Source organism: Lynx rufus, unplaced genomic scaffold, assembly GCF_022079265.1.
Source record: "Lynx rufus isolate CCGP_SWC_20201006 ecotype Redwood Valley unplaced genomic scaffold, mLynRuf1.p SCAF_10, whole genome shotgun sequence".
Lineage (NCBI taxonomy): Eukaryota > Metazoa > Chordata > Mammalia > Carnivora > Felidae > Lynx > Lynx rufus.
The window spans coordinates 8369560-8385455 of record NW_025814824.1 but is presented as its reverse complement, the minus strand read 5'-3'; the positions used below and the strand labels follow the sequence as shown (position 1 = coordinate 8385455).

General features: G+C 41.6%; 1 protein-coding gene across 1 annotated transcript in view; it reads right to left on the bottom strand.

Annotated features, from left to right (window-relative positions):
- LOC124505204 (histone-arginine methyltransferase CARM1-like) overlaps positions 1 to 15896 on the bottom strand; it is a 248552-nt gene that overhangs the window by 37107 nt on the left and 195549 nt on the right. The window contains exons 6-7 of the mRNA XM_047071071.1: positions 6105 to 6282; positions 1001 to 1091 (exon numbers count right to left, since the gene is read on the bottom strand). Coding sequence (XP_046927027.1) covers positions 1001 to 1091; positions 6105 to 6282 — 269 coding nt within the window. The remainder of the gene's footprint in view (positions 1 to 1000; positions 1092 to 6104; positions 6283 to 15896) is intronic.

Genomic DNA, 15896 nt, shown 5'->3' with positions numbered 1-15896 from the left:
AAAAAATCAGAGAGAAAGGAAGAATTTCAGCCCGTTGACCCTACTCCTCAAAGAGCTGGTAACCTGGGAAACCAAAGTGCCTCCTATCTGCTGCTTCTTCACCAAGAGAGAGGATTGCAAAGAGAAAAAAAAAACAAAACAAAACAAAAACAAAAACCCGGAAATCAACTGTGGATATATCTCTGTGTTGGAAGGCTCTGCGTACGTCAGCTGGAACTCAAAGCTTAAATTTTAGCATCCATCCGCTTCCATATGCCAGTACATGCCTGTCCTCCTACACACCCAGCATTCCCACTCGGAGCGTATCTGTTCTGTTTCTCCCTCCCGTGGGTCCAATATCATCATTCTCCTTGTAAAAACCAGTTCTCAAAAAAGAATGCCAGCAAGAATGGCGGTTTAGAACCGGCAGCGGCTTTGTCTTGGTTCTCGTTTTACAAACGAAGAAACCAGGTCTCAAGAGAGAAAGCGAACTGTTCAAAAGCCAATAGCCAACTAGTGCGAAAACTCCAGAAAAAAATTTTGATCGACTCATGTACATCAAGAGGTACTGATTCCCACGCCCTCTGACCGCGAGGTGCGTTCTAACGGAGGCCATAGCTCTGAGCCCAAGGAGTGGATGGTGTTCAGTGGGGAGAAACGGCCAGCAGGCAGGGGGAGGATGCTGTCATTCCAGCAACAGGTGGTCTTCTGGATGGGTGACAGTGCGTAAGCAGCTCCCTGGTTTGTCTACTCCAGTGATTCTCAACAGGGGATGATTCTGTGCCCCGCTTTCCCTGCCAGGGACATCTGGCAATGTCTGGACAGACATTTTTGGTTTCACAACAGGGCGAAAGGCATTCCTGGCAACTAGCAGGTAGAGGCCAAGGGTGCTGTTAAACATCCTATGCATGCACAGCACCCCTCTCCTTGCCCCCCAGCCCCCCGCCAACTGGGTAACCCAAAATGCCGAACTCTGGCTCACTCTAAGGGAAAAGGAATGGAAGAGAGAAGAGAACATTACCAAAAGTTGGCTCTGGAGTAATGCTCCATGTAGAGCTGTTCGTCAGAAAAGGGGGCCAAGTGGATGTCGCTGAAGGTCGGGAACATCATTCCTAAAGAGCAAAAGACAAAAGACCCAGACGTTGAACTTCCACAGCCTTCTGAGAGAAGGGTACACCCACCTGCCACTTGGCCAACATATTCTTTCATTCTAGTTCAGTTATTACACAAGAGGCTGAAAACTAGTCTTGCCTCGAAGCCAGGATAAAAAAAAAAATTAGGCAGAAGACTGGAGGAAATATAAGAAGGGAATACTAATGCAAGTCACAAAGCTATGCTGCAATCAAAGCTTATGGGGAACTAGGTGAGACATCGAACCTGGCGTACTGCCTTCTCTGCTTTTGGCTTTTTCCTCCCTATATGTCCTGTGCTGCGAATTCCGTGCCCTTCCTTCACTTTACAAATCTTATTGTTGTAAAAACAGCTTTGAAAATAATTTACATTCCCATCATTCCGTCACATTATTATTTCCATTCTCAGCCTTCGTCCCTGTATAATCGTGCTGATTATCTTTTTAAGTGTTTCTAGAAGCTCGGCTTCTCTGGAGGTTCACCACCCTCCTTGCTGGGACACCCACTCATGTGTTTTGTTCCTGATACGTACAGCCACCTTGGGAAAGGCAGATTCTTTCGTGGGCAAACACCTAGAATGCGTGCCTGAAGTCGGGCCTTTCTGGACAGGCAGACACAGTGATCAGTGTTATTATTCTTGTCATTTTTAGGGAGGCCCTTTTTCACAGTCACTTAGGAAACTGCGCACCAAAGAAAGATGAACGACTAACCCCATTTCGGAAGTGAGAATCGCCTTAGAAATTGGAGATGCGGTCACAAAAATAATGCCTAAAATTGCTAGATTACGTCAACTCTGCCATGAACTTTTTTTTTTATGGGTTTTCCAAGTATTAGTTCATTTAATTCTCCTAACAATAGAAAGTCGGCTCTATTATTAGGCCCATTTTATAAATGAGAAAACCAAGGAACAGGGAAATTTAAGCCACTCAGCCACAATCACAGAGCTAATAAGCAGAAGGGAAAAATCCCGACATGGAGTCTCATCTTCAGTCAATGGCCCATATTTTAACCACGCTCCCGTCAATGTCTGTGAAAATAGAACAGATTGTTTTATTTAGGGTATTTTCAGAGGTGGCCAGAGAAAAACCTCCATTGTTACATCATCCACATGTCTCCACCTACATCTCATGCACTGGTGTCAAAACAATAATGACTTCTTAGTGGGTTTTCAATTTCAAGACAAAAGGAGATTAAACAACCTTAGAAAAGCAATATGTATCCCTACTTGTATAAACCTGGGAAGCTTTAGAGATGCCCTGAGCCTTGAGCCTAACGGGAATTTCAAAGATATACAATGGAGGGGGAGAGATCATCAAAGGTAAAAATATAAGAACAATCCTTAGAGTTGAGGAAAATGAGTCTTCTGATTAAACATCTTCCCTCCATGCCCAATACGAGAACTGAAAAAGCTAGAAAGGCTAGAGAGAAAGCAAGATACTAAAAGCATCCAGGGGGGAAAACTATGTCCCTCTAAACGATCACGAGTCAGAAGGCTATGGGACCTCTGAGTAGCAATATTGCAAACCAGAAACCAAAAAGAGATGTCTTCAAAATACTGAGTAAAGGGGCGCCTGGGTGGCTAAGTCGGTCAAGCGTCCGACTCACGGTTTGTGAGTTCGAGCCCCACGCGGGGCTCTGTGCTGACAGCTCGGAGCCTGGAGCCTGCTTCGGATTCTGTGTCTCCCTCTCTCTCTGCCTCTCTCCCACTTGTGCTCTGTCTCTCTCTCTCTCTCTCTCTCAAAAATAAATAAAATATAAAATACTGAGTAAAAACTGTGTCCAAGTTCACATTCCCTACCCTGCAAAATGATAATCCAAGGGGTTAATGAAAAGTAACTTCTCAAATACCTTTTCTCTAAAAGCTGTTAGAGGATACTCTTTGCTGAAATGACGGTGTACCCCAAGAAAGAAGACAGAAGAATAATGATGGAAAGCATGCAAGAGGACTGGGAACAAGCATGTCCCGTGTAGGAGAGAAAGACAGAGGGGCCACAGAAGGAAGGCCTCCACAGACTACATATTGAGAGGATCTGTCTGACCTCTTGGAGCATGGAAACAGTTAGCCATGAGCTTATAAAAAAAAAAACAAAAACCCAAGCTAATGAAAAAATAACTCCAAGAAAAACAGAAGATTTCATGAGAAAATACAAACGCACCCACTATACCCCTTGACTCAGCGCGGAACGATATTTGCGTTGTCGTCATAATATAAACGTCGATTACCGATCTCGCCAAATGATGATCTCGGTCTATATTTCTTTATATTAAATTGTGAAATCCAAAAAAAGCTCTGTGAAGCAACCGAGCCTCGTACGTTTGCAGCAACATCATCTGACAGCCAACCCTGACCTGAGCCTACGTGAGTTTATTTACAGCCTTCATTTATCACACTTGGTAGCCACATTCCCATGTTTTGTGGCAGAAATGTAACATGTTTCATTACGGAGCCTTGCCTCAGGCCCCACTGGAGATTTAAGTAATCCATGGTAATACGACCGTATTACCAGTCCCGAGTCCTCCAGATTCTGAATTCTGAAACACATCTGGCCTCAAGGGTTTGGCAAAGGGATTCAGGACCTGTATAAATATACTGAGAAGATGGGGGAGGGGGGAGGGAAGCAAGGGGAGTGAACTTCTCAACCAGAGAGTGACAAAAATAGCAATATACACGCTTTTACATCGAAATATACTTTTATGTCAAAATATATAGGTACATCATGGAAGAAACAGCGGATGTGGCTGAAAGGGATAGCCTTCGGTGGGGGAAATGTGAGGACAGGAAGAGGTGAGGCAGAGGGTTCCTATCTATTAGAAGTCTTTTTAACATTATTTGATGTTGTAAGTTACGCCTTATTTTCACGGAGAATAGAAATAATTAGCAAAAAACCAATCTTCCTTCAGGAACACATGGGTTAAAAGGAAGATCAAGTCGGCATTCATGTCTACTTGTCTAGTTAAAGATATACAGCCTAGTCATATCCATTACAAATATCTGGGGGGAAAGAATACCCCGATATTAGGTCTAGATACTTGGCCTGGAGGGACTCAACAGATGCAGGTGAATTTACCATGTTCACAATCTCCCCAGGGGCAAGCACTCAGCCATGTGAAAAGAAATCCAGAAAAAAAAAATGTAAGAATTCTTTCTGAAGGGCACTGAGTAAGAAATCCAAGCAGCCTGTTCCTTTACATGCATTTCCACAATTCAGTTTTGTCACGTAAACAACAGGCTTAGGAGACCTTCCTGGGCTGTTTACACAACAAGCATGTTAATGAAGTTTGTGACATCAGGTATACTTTACCTTTTTACTCATTTATTTTTGCAGGAGTTTCTTTTTTAAGTGCTTATCTCAGAGTCCCTACATTTTGAACCACGCAGGAAATTATAGAGGAGCCTCAGGCTTTAACTTAACATAACACTTGGGGGCACCTGGGTGGCTCAGTCGGTTAAGGGTCTGACCGGCTCAGGGCATGATCTCACGGTTTGTGAGTTCGAGCCCCGCGTCGGGCTCTGTGCTGACAGCTCGGAGCCTGGAGCCTGCTTCGGATTCTGTGTCTCCCTCTCTCTCTGGCCCTCCCCCACTCGTGCTCTGTCTCCCTCTCTCTCTCAAAAAATAAACATTAAAACAAAATTAAAAAAAAAAACATGCATACACTTGGAATGCATGTGCTGCCTAACTGGGAGTAAGAACCGTGCTGGTGGCTGTCACTATTTTGTCTTCACTGGATGTCAAGGCAGGGAGCCACGGCATTGGTAAGGTGCTCGAAGTGTAATGGGCCACTTTTAAAGTGTAATAGCCACTTTTAAAACTGGCTGGTCACTTCCCATGCTCTATTTGAAAAAAGACATTCTGTGGAAGCGTGTCTACTCTCTCCAGTAGAGAGGAAAGTTAGGGCACATGCAGGAGTCCTGAGTGTGGGCTTCAGGGTCAGACCGACCTGGGTTCGAACCCCGGCTCTGTCATTCAGTAGAGGGTGTCCTTGTCAAGTTGTTTGCTCCCACGGAGCTCCATTTTCTCTTCATAAATGGGGGCTGGTCTCAGTCTTGGTATTGCTGACGTTTTGGGCTGGAGAGCTCTTTATGGGGGGGTAGGCGGTCCTATACTCTGAAGGACATTGAGCAACCCACCTGGCCTGTCCTACCAGGCGGTCCTATACTCTGAAGGACATTGAGCAACCCACCTGGCCTGTCCTACCAGATACCAGCTCCCCTCCCCGAGTTGTGACAAACCAAAAGGTCTCCAGATGTTGCCAAACATCCCATGGGGGAGGACCGTAAAATCACCAAGAACCTCAGCGCTGACCTTTCAAATAAATTAAAAACCTCCAACCTTCACACTTGGTAAGATCCTCATAAATGAATTTATGTAGATTGCTTAGCACATGTAGATACCTGGTAAGCGCAAAAAGAATGCGGGATTTTATATTATCATCTCAGTACTGATCACAGGGAAAGAGAGACAGAGTGCGAGCCGGGGAGGGAAGAGAGAGCGGGAGTCACAGAATCCGAAGCAGGCTCTAGGCTCTGAGCTGTCAGCACAGAGCCCAACGCAGGGCTTGAACTTACGAACCTGTGAGATCATGACCTGAGCTGAAGACGGACGCCCAACTGACTGAGCCACCCAGGCGCCCATAGAAAGTTTTTTTTAGAGATTATTTTTAATATACAGATGACAAAACCAAAGTCAAAAGGTCAAGTGTCCGGCCAAGTTCCTTAATGAAGAAAGTGATAGAAACAGGATACAAATACATAGCTCGGAACTGGTCCTCTCTACCCCTATTTAATACTGTGCAGCACACTACCCTCTGTGGCTTTATGGCTGGAGACTAGCTGATTTCTTATGGAAGATTAAGATGAGAAAAATTTAAAAACTGCTATCATAGAAATGCCCTCCCCTCCTTTCTGGCCAAAATTAAATATGGCGGGGGGGAGCAGATGGTAAAGTTTTACGGAAGAGTTAGCTTATCTTCTGAATCGGGAATTGGCCAACTCACCATTTGCTTTTAGCCACTTTTTGGAATGAAGGTAACTCTCCAACATCCTTTCATTAAACAGCATGTACCCCATCGGTTCGGACACGATCACGTCGATGGCTTCGGGAAGAGAGATGTCTTCGATTTTCCCTGGCAAAACAATGATCTTGTCTGAAAGGTGGTTATTTTTCACCAGCATCTGAAAAAGATAAGACAGGGTGCTAGGTGCCAGTACTGATGTTATACAGGGTCTTACAAAAAAAAAAAAAAGTCTACAGATTAAGGGTTGACACTGTGATAGGGATGAGAGGGAAGAGACATGTTTGTTTCTATAAACCCTTGAAAAAAAACAAACTTGTTTTTCTTAATGTACAAATAGTTCGTGTTTACTGTGAGAAGACACAGATATGACACAAATAAAGACACCTGTAATTGTGCCACATGCAAATAGTAACTATGGAGAGTTTGATGTATACCCCTCTCCGGACTCTTTACACACATGTACATGTGTGTGTGTGCATGAAGGTGTGTGGGGGTGTTGTCTGCGTATGTGTATATTCATATGCGCTTGTACTTTTGAGGGAATTGTTTTTTTGTTCATGGTTTCAGCTTATTTTCCATCATTCTGCCTTCAGTAAAGATGCCAAAGAGCTCTTTACAAGAATCTTGCACAAATTAATGATCCTGACGCTCATTAAATTATCCTTTGGCCTTTGGATTCCAAAAATAAGTAAGAGCACATTCTTGCCCTTTCTGCAGAAGCACATTTTACAGTTATGTACTCATTTTTCTTTGATGTCTTCTGTATTCTGTTTAATAACTTTGAGTTCTCTTCAAAGTGGGACCTTGAAGAGATCTGTATTTATTATATTTCTAATGTATTTCTCCTTAATGCCAAATATGTCAAAGAACTTGCATTATTACATTTATGTCTTTCTACTGCCCGAAAAATACATTTCCTAATAAACATCTTATATGCACGAGCATAAATGTAGACAGCACATTCCTTTTGGAGTTGTGGCTCTCCGAGACTCTTAGATCTTTGCTCGTTGTGTTTATGCACAGACAACTTCCATTTTGTATTTTCACAACTTGATCCCTTTGTCATGAATGTGGCACACCACGTGTTTGTCATGATTCCATTGCATTTGTTCCATTTCTGATTACTTCTTCACATAGCTAGGGTAACCTTCACCTCGAGACAGTCCTTCTAGGGTGTGCTTACCAATACATGCCCTGTAAACTTATTAAAAGTCTTTTCTACTTAAACTTTTTTTTTTTTTAATGTTTATTTATTTTTGAAGGAGACAGAGACAGAGCATGAGCGGGTAAGGAGCAGTGAGAGAGGGAGACACAGAATCCAAAGCAGGCTCCAGGCTCTGAGCTGTCAACACACAGCCTGACGCGGGGCTCGAACTCACGAACCCGTGAGATCATGACCTGAGGTGAAGTTGGATATTCAACTGCCTGAGCCACCCAGGCGCCCCTACTTAAACTTTTTTTTTTTTTTTAAAGACGGAATAAATTAATCTCTGATCTGGAAAAACAATGAAGAAAACTATGAATGTGTCACCCACTGTCGACATTTGTCCATCCACAAGGACTCTTGGAATTCCATTTTATCATGGATGATACATGTGGAAGTCTAGGTCATGGGGCTCATGGGATTTTTCCCTGTAGAGACAAAGCCTAAAGGTTAAGGCTTTTGGTGCCCTGCTCTTCTCGGCTTCCTCTAGACTTTCTTAAAACTTCTATATAATCTTGTATTTCCTTGATTCTCTTTTGTTCACGAATACAATAATCTTCAACATCCTGGGGGCCTAGCTGCTTCCCACAGACAATTAGTAACTGTGTTCTCTTATGTCTACCTTTCAGAAATATCTCATTTCCACCTTTTCCTTTCTGCCTGCATCAACTTGTTCGGTTCTTAATAGCTTCAAATATGGAATTTAAAAATAGCATTTATATAGTAAAAAGAATAATAGTAGTGCTTATCTCACAGGCCGGCTTGAGGATAAAACAAGATAAAGTGTATTAAAGGCTGTGTAAGTTTTAAAATTATTACTGTCACATTATTTTTGTTAAAGAGTACTATGCATTAAAAAAGAGAAACGCAGGTGAGAAAAAACATGAAAATAAAGATCGTTTGTATTGTCATATCCAGATGTAGGCAAAGTATATCCCTCAGCAGACATGTGAGTGTCTCTCTGTTTATGAAAATGTAAAATATTTTGTTTTGGCACCTTGAGATATTTGAGCTGAGGGCTCAGGTTGCACTAGAACCTGACTAGCTCCCATGGGGACAAAGGGCATCACTATATCCGTCCTGGCCTACCTGTCAGGAAGTTCTGTTTTAAACACCATTCCATGAAGTTTTCTACAACACCATTTCTACTGGTTGTATAGTATTTCAGAAAATACTCTGATTCATTTAACCAACCCCAAGTTATCGGACCTTGAGGTTACGGCACATTTTTCATCGTTGTAACAGCGTTTGAACAAATAATAACAAATAATAACAAATACTTCCCAACTGCTTCTGGCGCATTTAAAGAACACGGCAATTTTATATTATTATTATTATTATTATTATTATTTTAATATGAAATTTATTGTCAAATTGGTTTCCATACAACACCCAGTGCTCATCCCAACAGGTGCCCTCCTCAATACCCATCACCCACCCTTCCCTCCCTCTCACCCCCCATCAACCCTCAGTTTGTTCTCAGTTTTTAAGAGTCTCTTATGCTTTGGCTCTCTCCCACTCTAACCTTTTTTTTTTTCCTTCCCCTCCCCCATGGGTTTCTGTTAACTTTCTCAGGATCCACATAAGAGTGAAACCATATGGTATCTGTCTTTCTCTGTATGACTTATTTCACTTAGCCTCACACTCTCCAGTTCCATGCACGTTGCTACAAAGGGCCATATTTCATTCTTTCCCATTGCCGTGTAGTATTCCATTGTGTATATAAACCACAATTTCTTTATCCATTCATCCGTTGATGGACATTTAGGCTCTTTCCATAATTTGGCTATTGTTGAGAGTGCTGCTACAAATATTGGGGTACAAGCGCCCCTATGCATCAGCACTCCTGTATCCCTTGGGTGAATTCCTAGCAGTGCTATTGCTGGGTCATAGGGTAGATCTATTTTTAATTTTTTGAGGAGCCTTCACACTGTTTTCCAGAGAGGCTGCACCAGTGTTCATTCCCACCAACAGTGCAAGAGGGTTCCCGTTTCTCCACATCCTCTCCAGCATCTATAGTCTCCTGATTTGTTCATTTTAGCCACTCTGACTGGGGTGAGATGGTATCTCAGTGTGGTTTTGATTTGTATTTCCCTGATGAGGAGTGACGTTGAGCATCTTTTCATGCGCCTGTTGGCCATCCGGATGTCTTCTTTAGAGAAGCGTCTATTCATGTTTTCTGCCCATTTCTTCACTGGATTATTTGTTTTTTTGGGTGTGCAGTTTGGTGAGAAGAACATGGCAATTTTAAAGGTTTCTGATACACACTGCCCCTCTGCCTACCACAAAGGGATTCCACTTCTGGATTTTAAGCCCTTTCTAAATTCTGCCTAAGGGGTACGAGACTTTGCACAAGGTAGTGTATAAAACTGCCTCGTCAACTTGGGTCGGAATGCTAGAAGGGGAGCTTTCTAAGTTTTGCTAGAGAGACCAATGTGATAGGATATCCAAGTGAGCATGATATTATTCTCTATGGAGAATTTACAGAGAATAATCCTGGACTATTGACCCCTTAGGAACATCTGAGATATAATAAGGCTTTGGAGGGAGGATTTTATGAGCTGTCAAAAGGGCAATTTGGGATTCATAGGAAATAATTTTGAGTCTCATTATTCTCACTGGTAAAGAAGGGAATACCGCATTATGAAATAGGAAAAAAGGCCTGCCGGTAGGTCACTGTATCATGTGACTTCATTTAATTTCATTCAATTCAAAGCACACTAGATCAGGAATCTGAAGACATGAATTCTAGCCCTACCTTTACTACCAAAGAGCTGTGTGATCTCGGGCAAGTCACTAAAGCCCATAAATTCTGGTTTCCCTCCTTGCAAAATTAAAATTTAAAACGAGTTGATCTAAGGCTCCTTCTAGTTCTAACATTTTATGATTAGAAGAAAGCCCAATTTCCCCCCAAATATATTCCTGGAGTCCACGAACATAAGAGCTTCCTGATCAAATAATTTTGGAACTTCTTTATATTATATATCCCTCTTACAAAATCAGAGATATCCTTAGCAATATCAATTGCTTTGAAGAATTTTGCAGGAAAGAAAACTGTTTGGCTTGGTTAAATCAAAGACACCCAAACTTATTTGGATGCTTTGCAGTTCTTTTTTCACACTGGACATTTATTTATCTCCTGCAGATCAATAATGAGGAAACAATGAAAATAGTTTATTTGGTAATTCTAAATCTGAATACAATTTGTTGACAAAGGTATTTGAAAACAGGACATAAATCCAACCAATAATAGCTCTAAGACAAGAGAATAGCTAATTCTGGATATAAGTCCTTGAGTCAATGTTGCTGTTTTCCTTCACCTTTGGTTTACAACACTCTCAGTACAGAAAATTTTGTATTAGCCTGTCTTCTCACACACCCTTCTTCCAAAGCCGAAACTTTGTAGCACTATCCTTTACAGGAAAAAGGAACTTTAATGCATCTCCCCAAGAGCTGGGGAAGGCTACTAATCCAGAGGAAGGCTCCATCATCCACCATGGTCACTGCTGCACAGATTCTCCCTATGGGACCTGGTCCTTCTCTGAGAGTTCAGAATAGAGGGAGGTTCCAATGAGGGCTCTACTCTCCGGACACCATCAAGGTACGAGCAAACCCACATTACATCTTTGTTTGGATCTTATTTCCTTGCAATTACACTGGGTTTCAAAAACCCTTCAATAGTTCTGTCACTTGTATTGGCTGCTTAAATTGTGCCCACACATGCACACACACACACATACACACGCACACATTTTAGGTAGTGGCAGCAGGAGAATTCACCCTTTTAGTATCACAGTGATTTCCAAGATAGATCATGGTAATAATTTCACTTGGTGAAGTTCTTATCTTGCTTGGGAGGTTTTTCATTGAGTTACATGCATTAAAAGGTGTTGTTTATTTATGCCTGTGCAGTTCGGAAACTTAGTTAGTCTTAGAAGCTATAGTATTGAATTGTATCCTGTCTCAAAGAGGTGGAAAAATCAAGCATTTTGGAGGTGAAAGACTTGGGTGCTACTGTCAGATTCTCCACTTAGTAGCTCTAAGACTTTGGCCAAGACACAGAGTTTCTTGGAAGTCCTTTCATTCACGTGTAAAATGAGAATAGGAGCGCCTGGGTGGCTGAGTCGGTTGAGCAGCCAACTTCGGCTCAGGTCATGATCTCACCGTTTGTGAGTTCGAGACTCGCATCGGGCTCTGTGCTGATGGCTCAGAGCCTGGAGCCTGCTTCGGATTCTGTGTCTCCCTCTCTCTCTGCCCCTCCCCCACTCATGCTTTGTCTCACTGTCTCTGAAAAATGAATAAACTTAAAAAAAAATTAAAAGAAAATGAGAATATAATAGCACCGATCCCTTCATGTCATCTTAAGGATCAAATCAAATGAGAAAGTAAGAGAAATGTATCAATCAAAGAGAATAGGGATTAAATCGAACACGATTTTAAAGACAAGATGATAAGGCAAAAGAGCTGAGATTAAATGAGACATTTGGGGTCCAAAGAAACAACCAAAAAGCAAAGCAACATAATAACGGAATAATACTTAACTAATATGCAGGAAGAAAATCTATTACATTCCAATTGCTTATAACCATTTTGGAAAAACATTTGGCATCAAAAAAGTTGAAAAAGGTACTCACTGTCCAACTCAGAAATATCACCAGCTAAAAATACACACTCCACAGGAATATTTGAACGTATATTCAAGATAAGCTGTACTAGAAGTGTCTGGGTGGCTGTCAGTAAAGGGTCCGACTTGGCTCAGGTCATGATCTCATAGGTTCGTGAGTTTGAGCCCCACGTCAGGCTCTGTGCTGACGGCTCAGAGCCTGGAGCCTGCTTCAGATTCTGTGTCTCTCTCTCTCTCTGCCCCTCCCCACTCCCACATGCTCTCTTTCTCAAAAATAAATTAATGTTAAAAAAAAGATAAGCTGTACTAAAGATTTAATTATAATACTGGTAATTATAGGATGTAAATTATAATTTCATTATAATTTGTAAATTATAAATTGTAATTATAAATATGTAAATTATAAAAATTTACAATGAGCCAGAAGTAACTACTGATAGGGAAACAAATGAGTAAATAGCGGTATATCCATACGAGGAATACTCTTCCACAGTCAGAGAGAACCAGAGGTACACGTGTTAAACATAAATTAATTTCACAAACTGAATTTTAGGGGGGGGAAATCAGGTTGCTGAAGAATGATTTCTTTCATTAAAAAAAGGTTGAATGTATTCAAAAGTAAACTATGTTGATTAGAATATACTAAATCATATTTTTAAGCTTTTTATGCTAAGCACAAGACTCAAGATGTTATTAACTTTTGAGACTGAAGGGAGGGGAGGGCATGGAATCAGGGCAAGGCAAATAGGAATTTTAATACATGGTTAAGATTCGTCTAGTTCTTACACTGGGTTGTGCGGATATGTGGGCTCATTTGGTTAGTACTCTTCATACCTTATATTTATGCTCATCTCTCCTTTTGTATGCATAAAATGTTTTATAATAATAAATTTAAAATCAGGCTATCAATAGAGAAGCTCGAGGTAATCAACCAGAATGCAGATTAAGTAAGACAAACTGATTTTGCCATCAGAGAGAAGCTAATAGACATGGAAGACAGATGAAAACAAAGCAGCAATAAAGGAAATTATGTCTCAGAAGTATAGGAAAATAGAATGCAAAAAAATCACTGAAAAATAGAAGAAAATCTCCCTGAAATAAAACCCAATTCTTTTAACAGGAAAAATATACACTGGCCATAGGAAAATTTCATACAGTAATAGTACCATGGAAATACAATCTGCTCAAGACTTTGGATTTAAAGAAAAAAGAATCAATTCCTTGGGCACTCAGGCAGAAAAATAAATCACCTTAAAAGGGAAAGAAAATCAGGATGGCATTAGATTCCTCTCGAGTCACGTTCATTTTAAGAAATTTCTACAGGGGCACCTGGGTGGCTCAGTCAGTTAAGCATCTGACTTTGGCTCTGGTCATGATCTCGTGGTTTGTGAATTTGAGGCCCATGTGGGGCTCTGTGCTGACAGCTCAGATCCTGGAGCCTGTTTCAGATTCCATGTCTCCCCCTCTCTCTGTCCCTCCCATGGCTCTGTCTGTCTCTGTCTCTCAACAATAAATGTTAAAAAAAAATTTCCACAAAATTTAGAAGAAAAAAAAATTATGACCAAAAGAATATTAAATCCAGAAAGTGCTATTCACATTTCCAACATGAAAGAACTCAGACTATATAGCACACATACGCCCTTCAAAAATGCTTTGTCAGAAAGAAAAAAAGAAATTCACATATTTGAGAGATGAATTAAATAAAGAATTTGGCCATACGAAGCTATAATAAGACTCATGGTTAGAAATGAGTCCATTTAATTATGGAACAAATAGTAAAAAATAGCAAGAATTTGGTTATATTTCAATGAGAAATATATTACACCTTCACAGTATATAATTAACAAAAGAGGAAGGAGGAATATGAGGGTGTTGATAACTTCATTTTTTTTTGCAAAATTTCAGAAGCAACCTACAAACAAACATTAAAGACTTAGTGGAGCGTTCTAAATCTTGACAATATAGAAATTAAAAAAGAAGAAGAAGAAGAAGAAAATTGGGAGTTGTACCAGAAGGAGGAAATTTCCTCTTCAGTTATACAGGGAGAGTCAACACTATCTTCAAAGCAGATGATTCAGGAGAGAGAAGTATGAGTATTATGACATAAGGTTATTATGGTAATCAACTAAAGCCAAATGGGGTGCTTGGGTGGCTCAGTCGGTTAAGTGTCTGACTTTGGCTCAGGCCATGATCTCACGATTTGTGAGATCGAGCCCCACATCGGGCTCTCTGCTGTCAGTACAGAGCCTGCTTTGGATCCTCTGTCCCCCTCCCTCTCTGTCCCTCCCCCACTCACACTCCTCTCAAAAATAAATAAACATTAAAATAATGAATGAATGAATGAACCCAGAACCACTCAAGAGTAGTTAACATTGCAAAAAAGGGGCAGGCATTAGTAGGGTGGATGGGAGAAGTTTCCTTTTTTTCTTAAGGCCTTCCTATACAGCTTGATTCCTTGTGAACAGGTATTACTTTAATTTAAATTAGAACACACACACACACACACACACACACACACACACAGAGTCAATGAGGAGTCCTGCAAACAGCAGGATACCTAATTAATCTTTCTCTTATTCTCTCCTTTCAGAACCCCGTCCTTAAAATGGGCAATTCTGAACATCTGCTCAAACATTTAAAAAAGCACTATTAACCTTCCTGTTAAAAATTCAACGACTTCAAGTTTACTTAAGTATTCTCTTTTTTTTTAATTTTTTTTTCAACGTTTATTTATTTTTGGGACAGAGAGAGACAGAGCATGAACGGGGGAGGGGCAGAGAGAGAGGGAGACACAGAATCGGAAACAGGCTCCAGGCTCCGAGCCATCAGCCCAGAGCCTGACGCGGGGCTCGAACTCACGGACCGTGAGATCGTGACCTGGCTGAAGTCAGACGCTTAACCGACTGCGCCACCCAGGCGCCCCTACTTAAGTATTCTCTTGAATACTTAAGCTAAAGTTCTTTGCCAACTACCACTTCTGATTCCATCATTTTATCAATCAGAAAACAGAGTCCTATGGGGGTTAGTGTCCAACCCAAGAACATGTCACAGGGGAGAGACTTGGAAGAGAGCAATTCTATTTACCCACGTGTTTAAACCAGTTCAGTTCATAACTGTTACCAGAGACAGCAGCACTGAGGCCTGGCTGGTCTCTAAGAAGAGTCTAGGAGGGAGTACCCACAGTCGCTGTCTCTCTCCCTTGTCCCTTTCCCTCCCTTCTGCCTATAATCAAGGTATACACTGAGCACAGCATAAGACCCCCCACCTTGGGCCACTGGTGCCCAATTATCAGTGTGCAGGAAACAGGGCCCTCTGAAATCTGCCGCCAGGAAAGAGTAAATGGGCCCCTGGGAGGAACCAGCCAGGGATGTGAGTGCAAAAAACCTTTGCAAACAAGAACTGGTTGGCAGGCAAATGAGGCCAACACACAAAGTGAGAAAGACAGAGAATGACCAAGGAGGGAGACAGACACAGAAGGAAGCGGGGGGGGGGGGGGGAGAGAGACAAAGACAGGAACTTGTTTTTCTCTTTGTTTCTCTTTCAGATGACATAAGGGCAGAGCCTGAGGAGTCCAGGAACATCTCTGTGCTGAGCGAGAACGTATCCACCCCCATACAACTGCAGAATCTCCGAAGGGCGCAGAAGTCACATAAAGCTTTTATGAAGGCAATGTTGCCAACCTTGGAGTTTGGATGCCAATTAAAAAAAAAAAAAGGCACACTGGCGACTTTAAGACACTTAGTTGTTTCCCTCTGATGATGTTCCAGAAAGCTCAATAACTGGGGAAGAAGAGCATCAAGGAGGCAGACAAGCTGTCTAGGCTTGGAAAGGATACTTTGACCAAATTATAAAGTAAGCACTAAGAAATACATAACGTCTGAAATACATAAGGTCTACAGAAGCAATTCAGAGTCATCTGTGGATGTGTTGGGGGGGGTGGTGC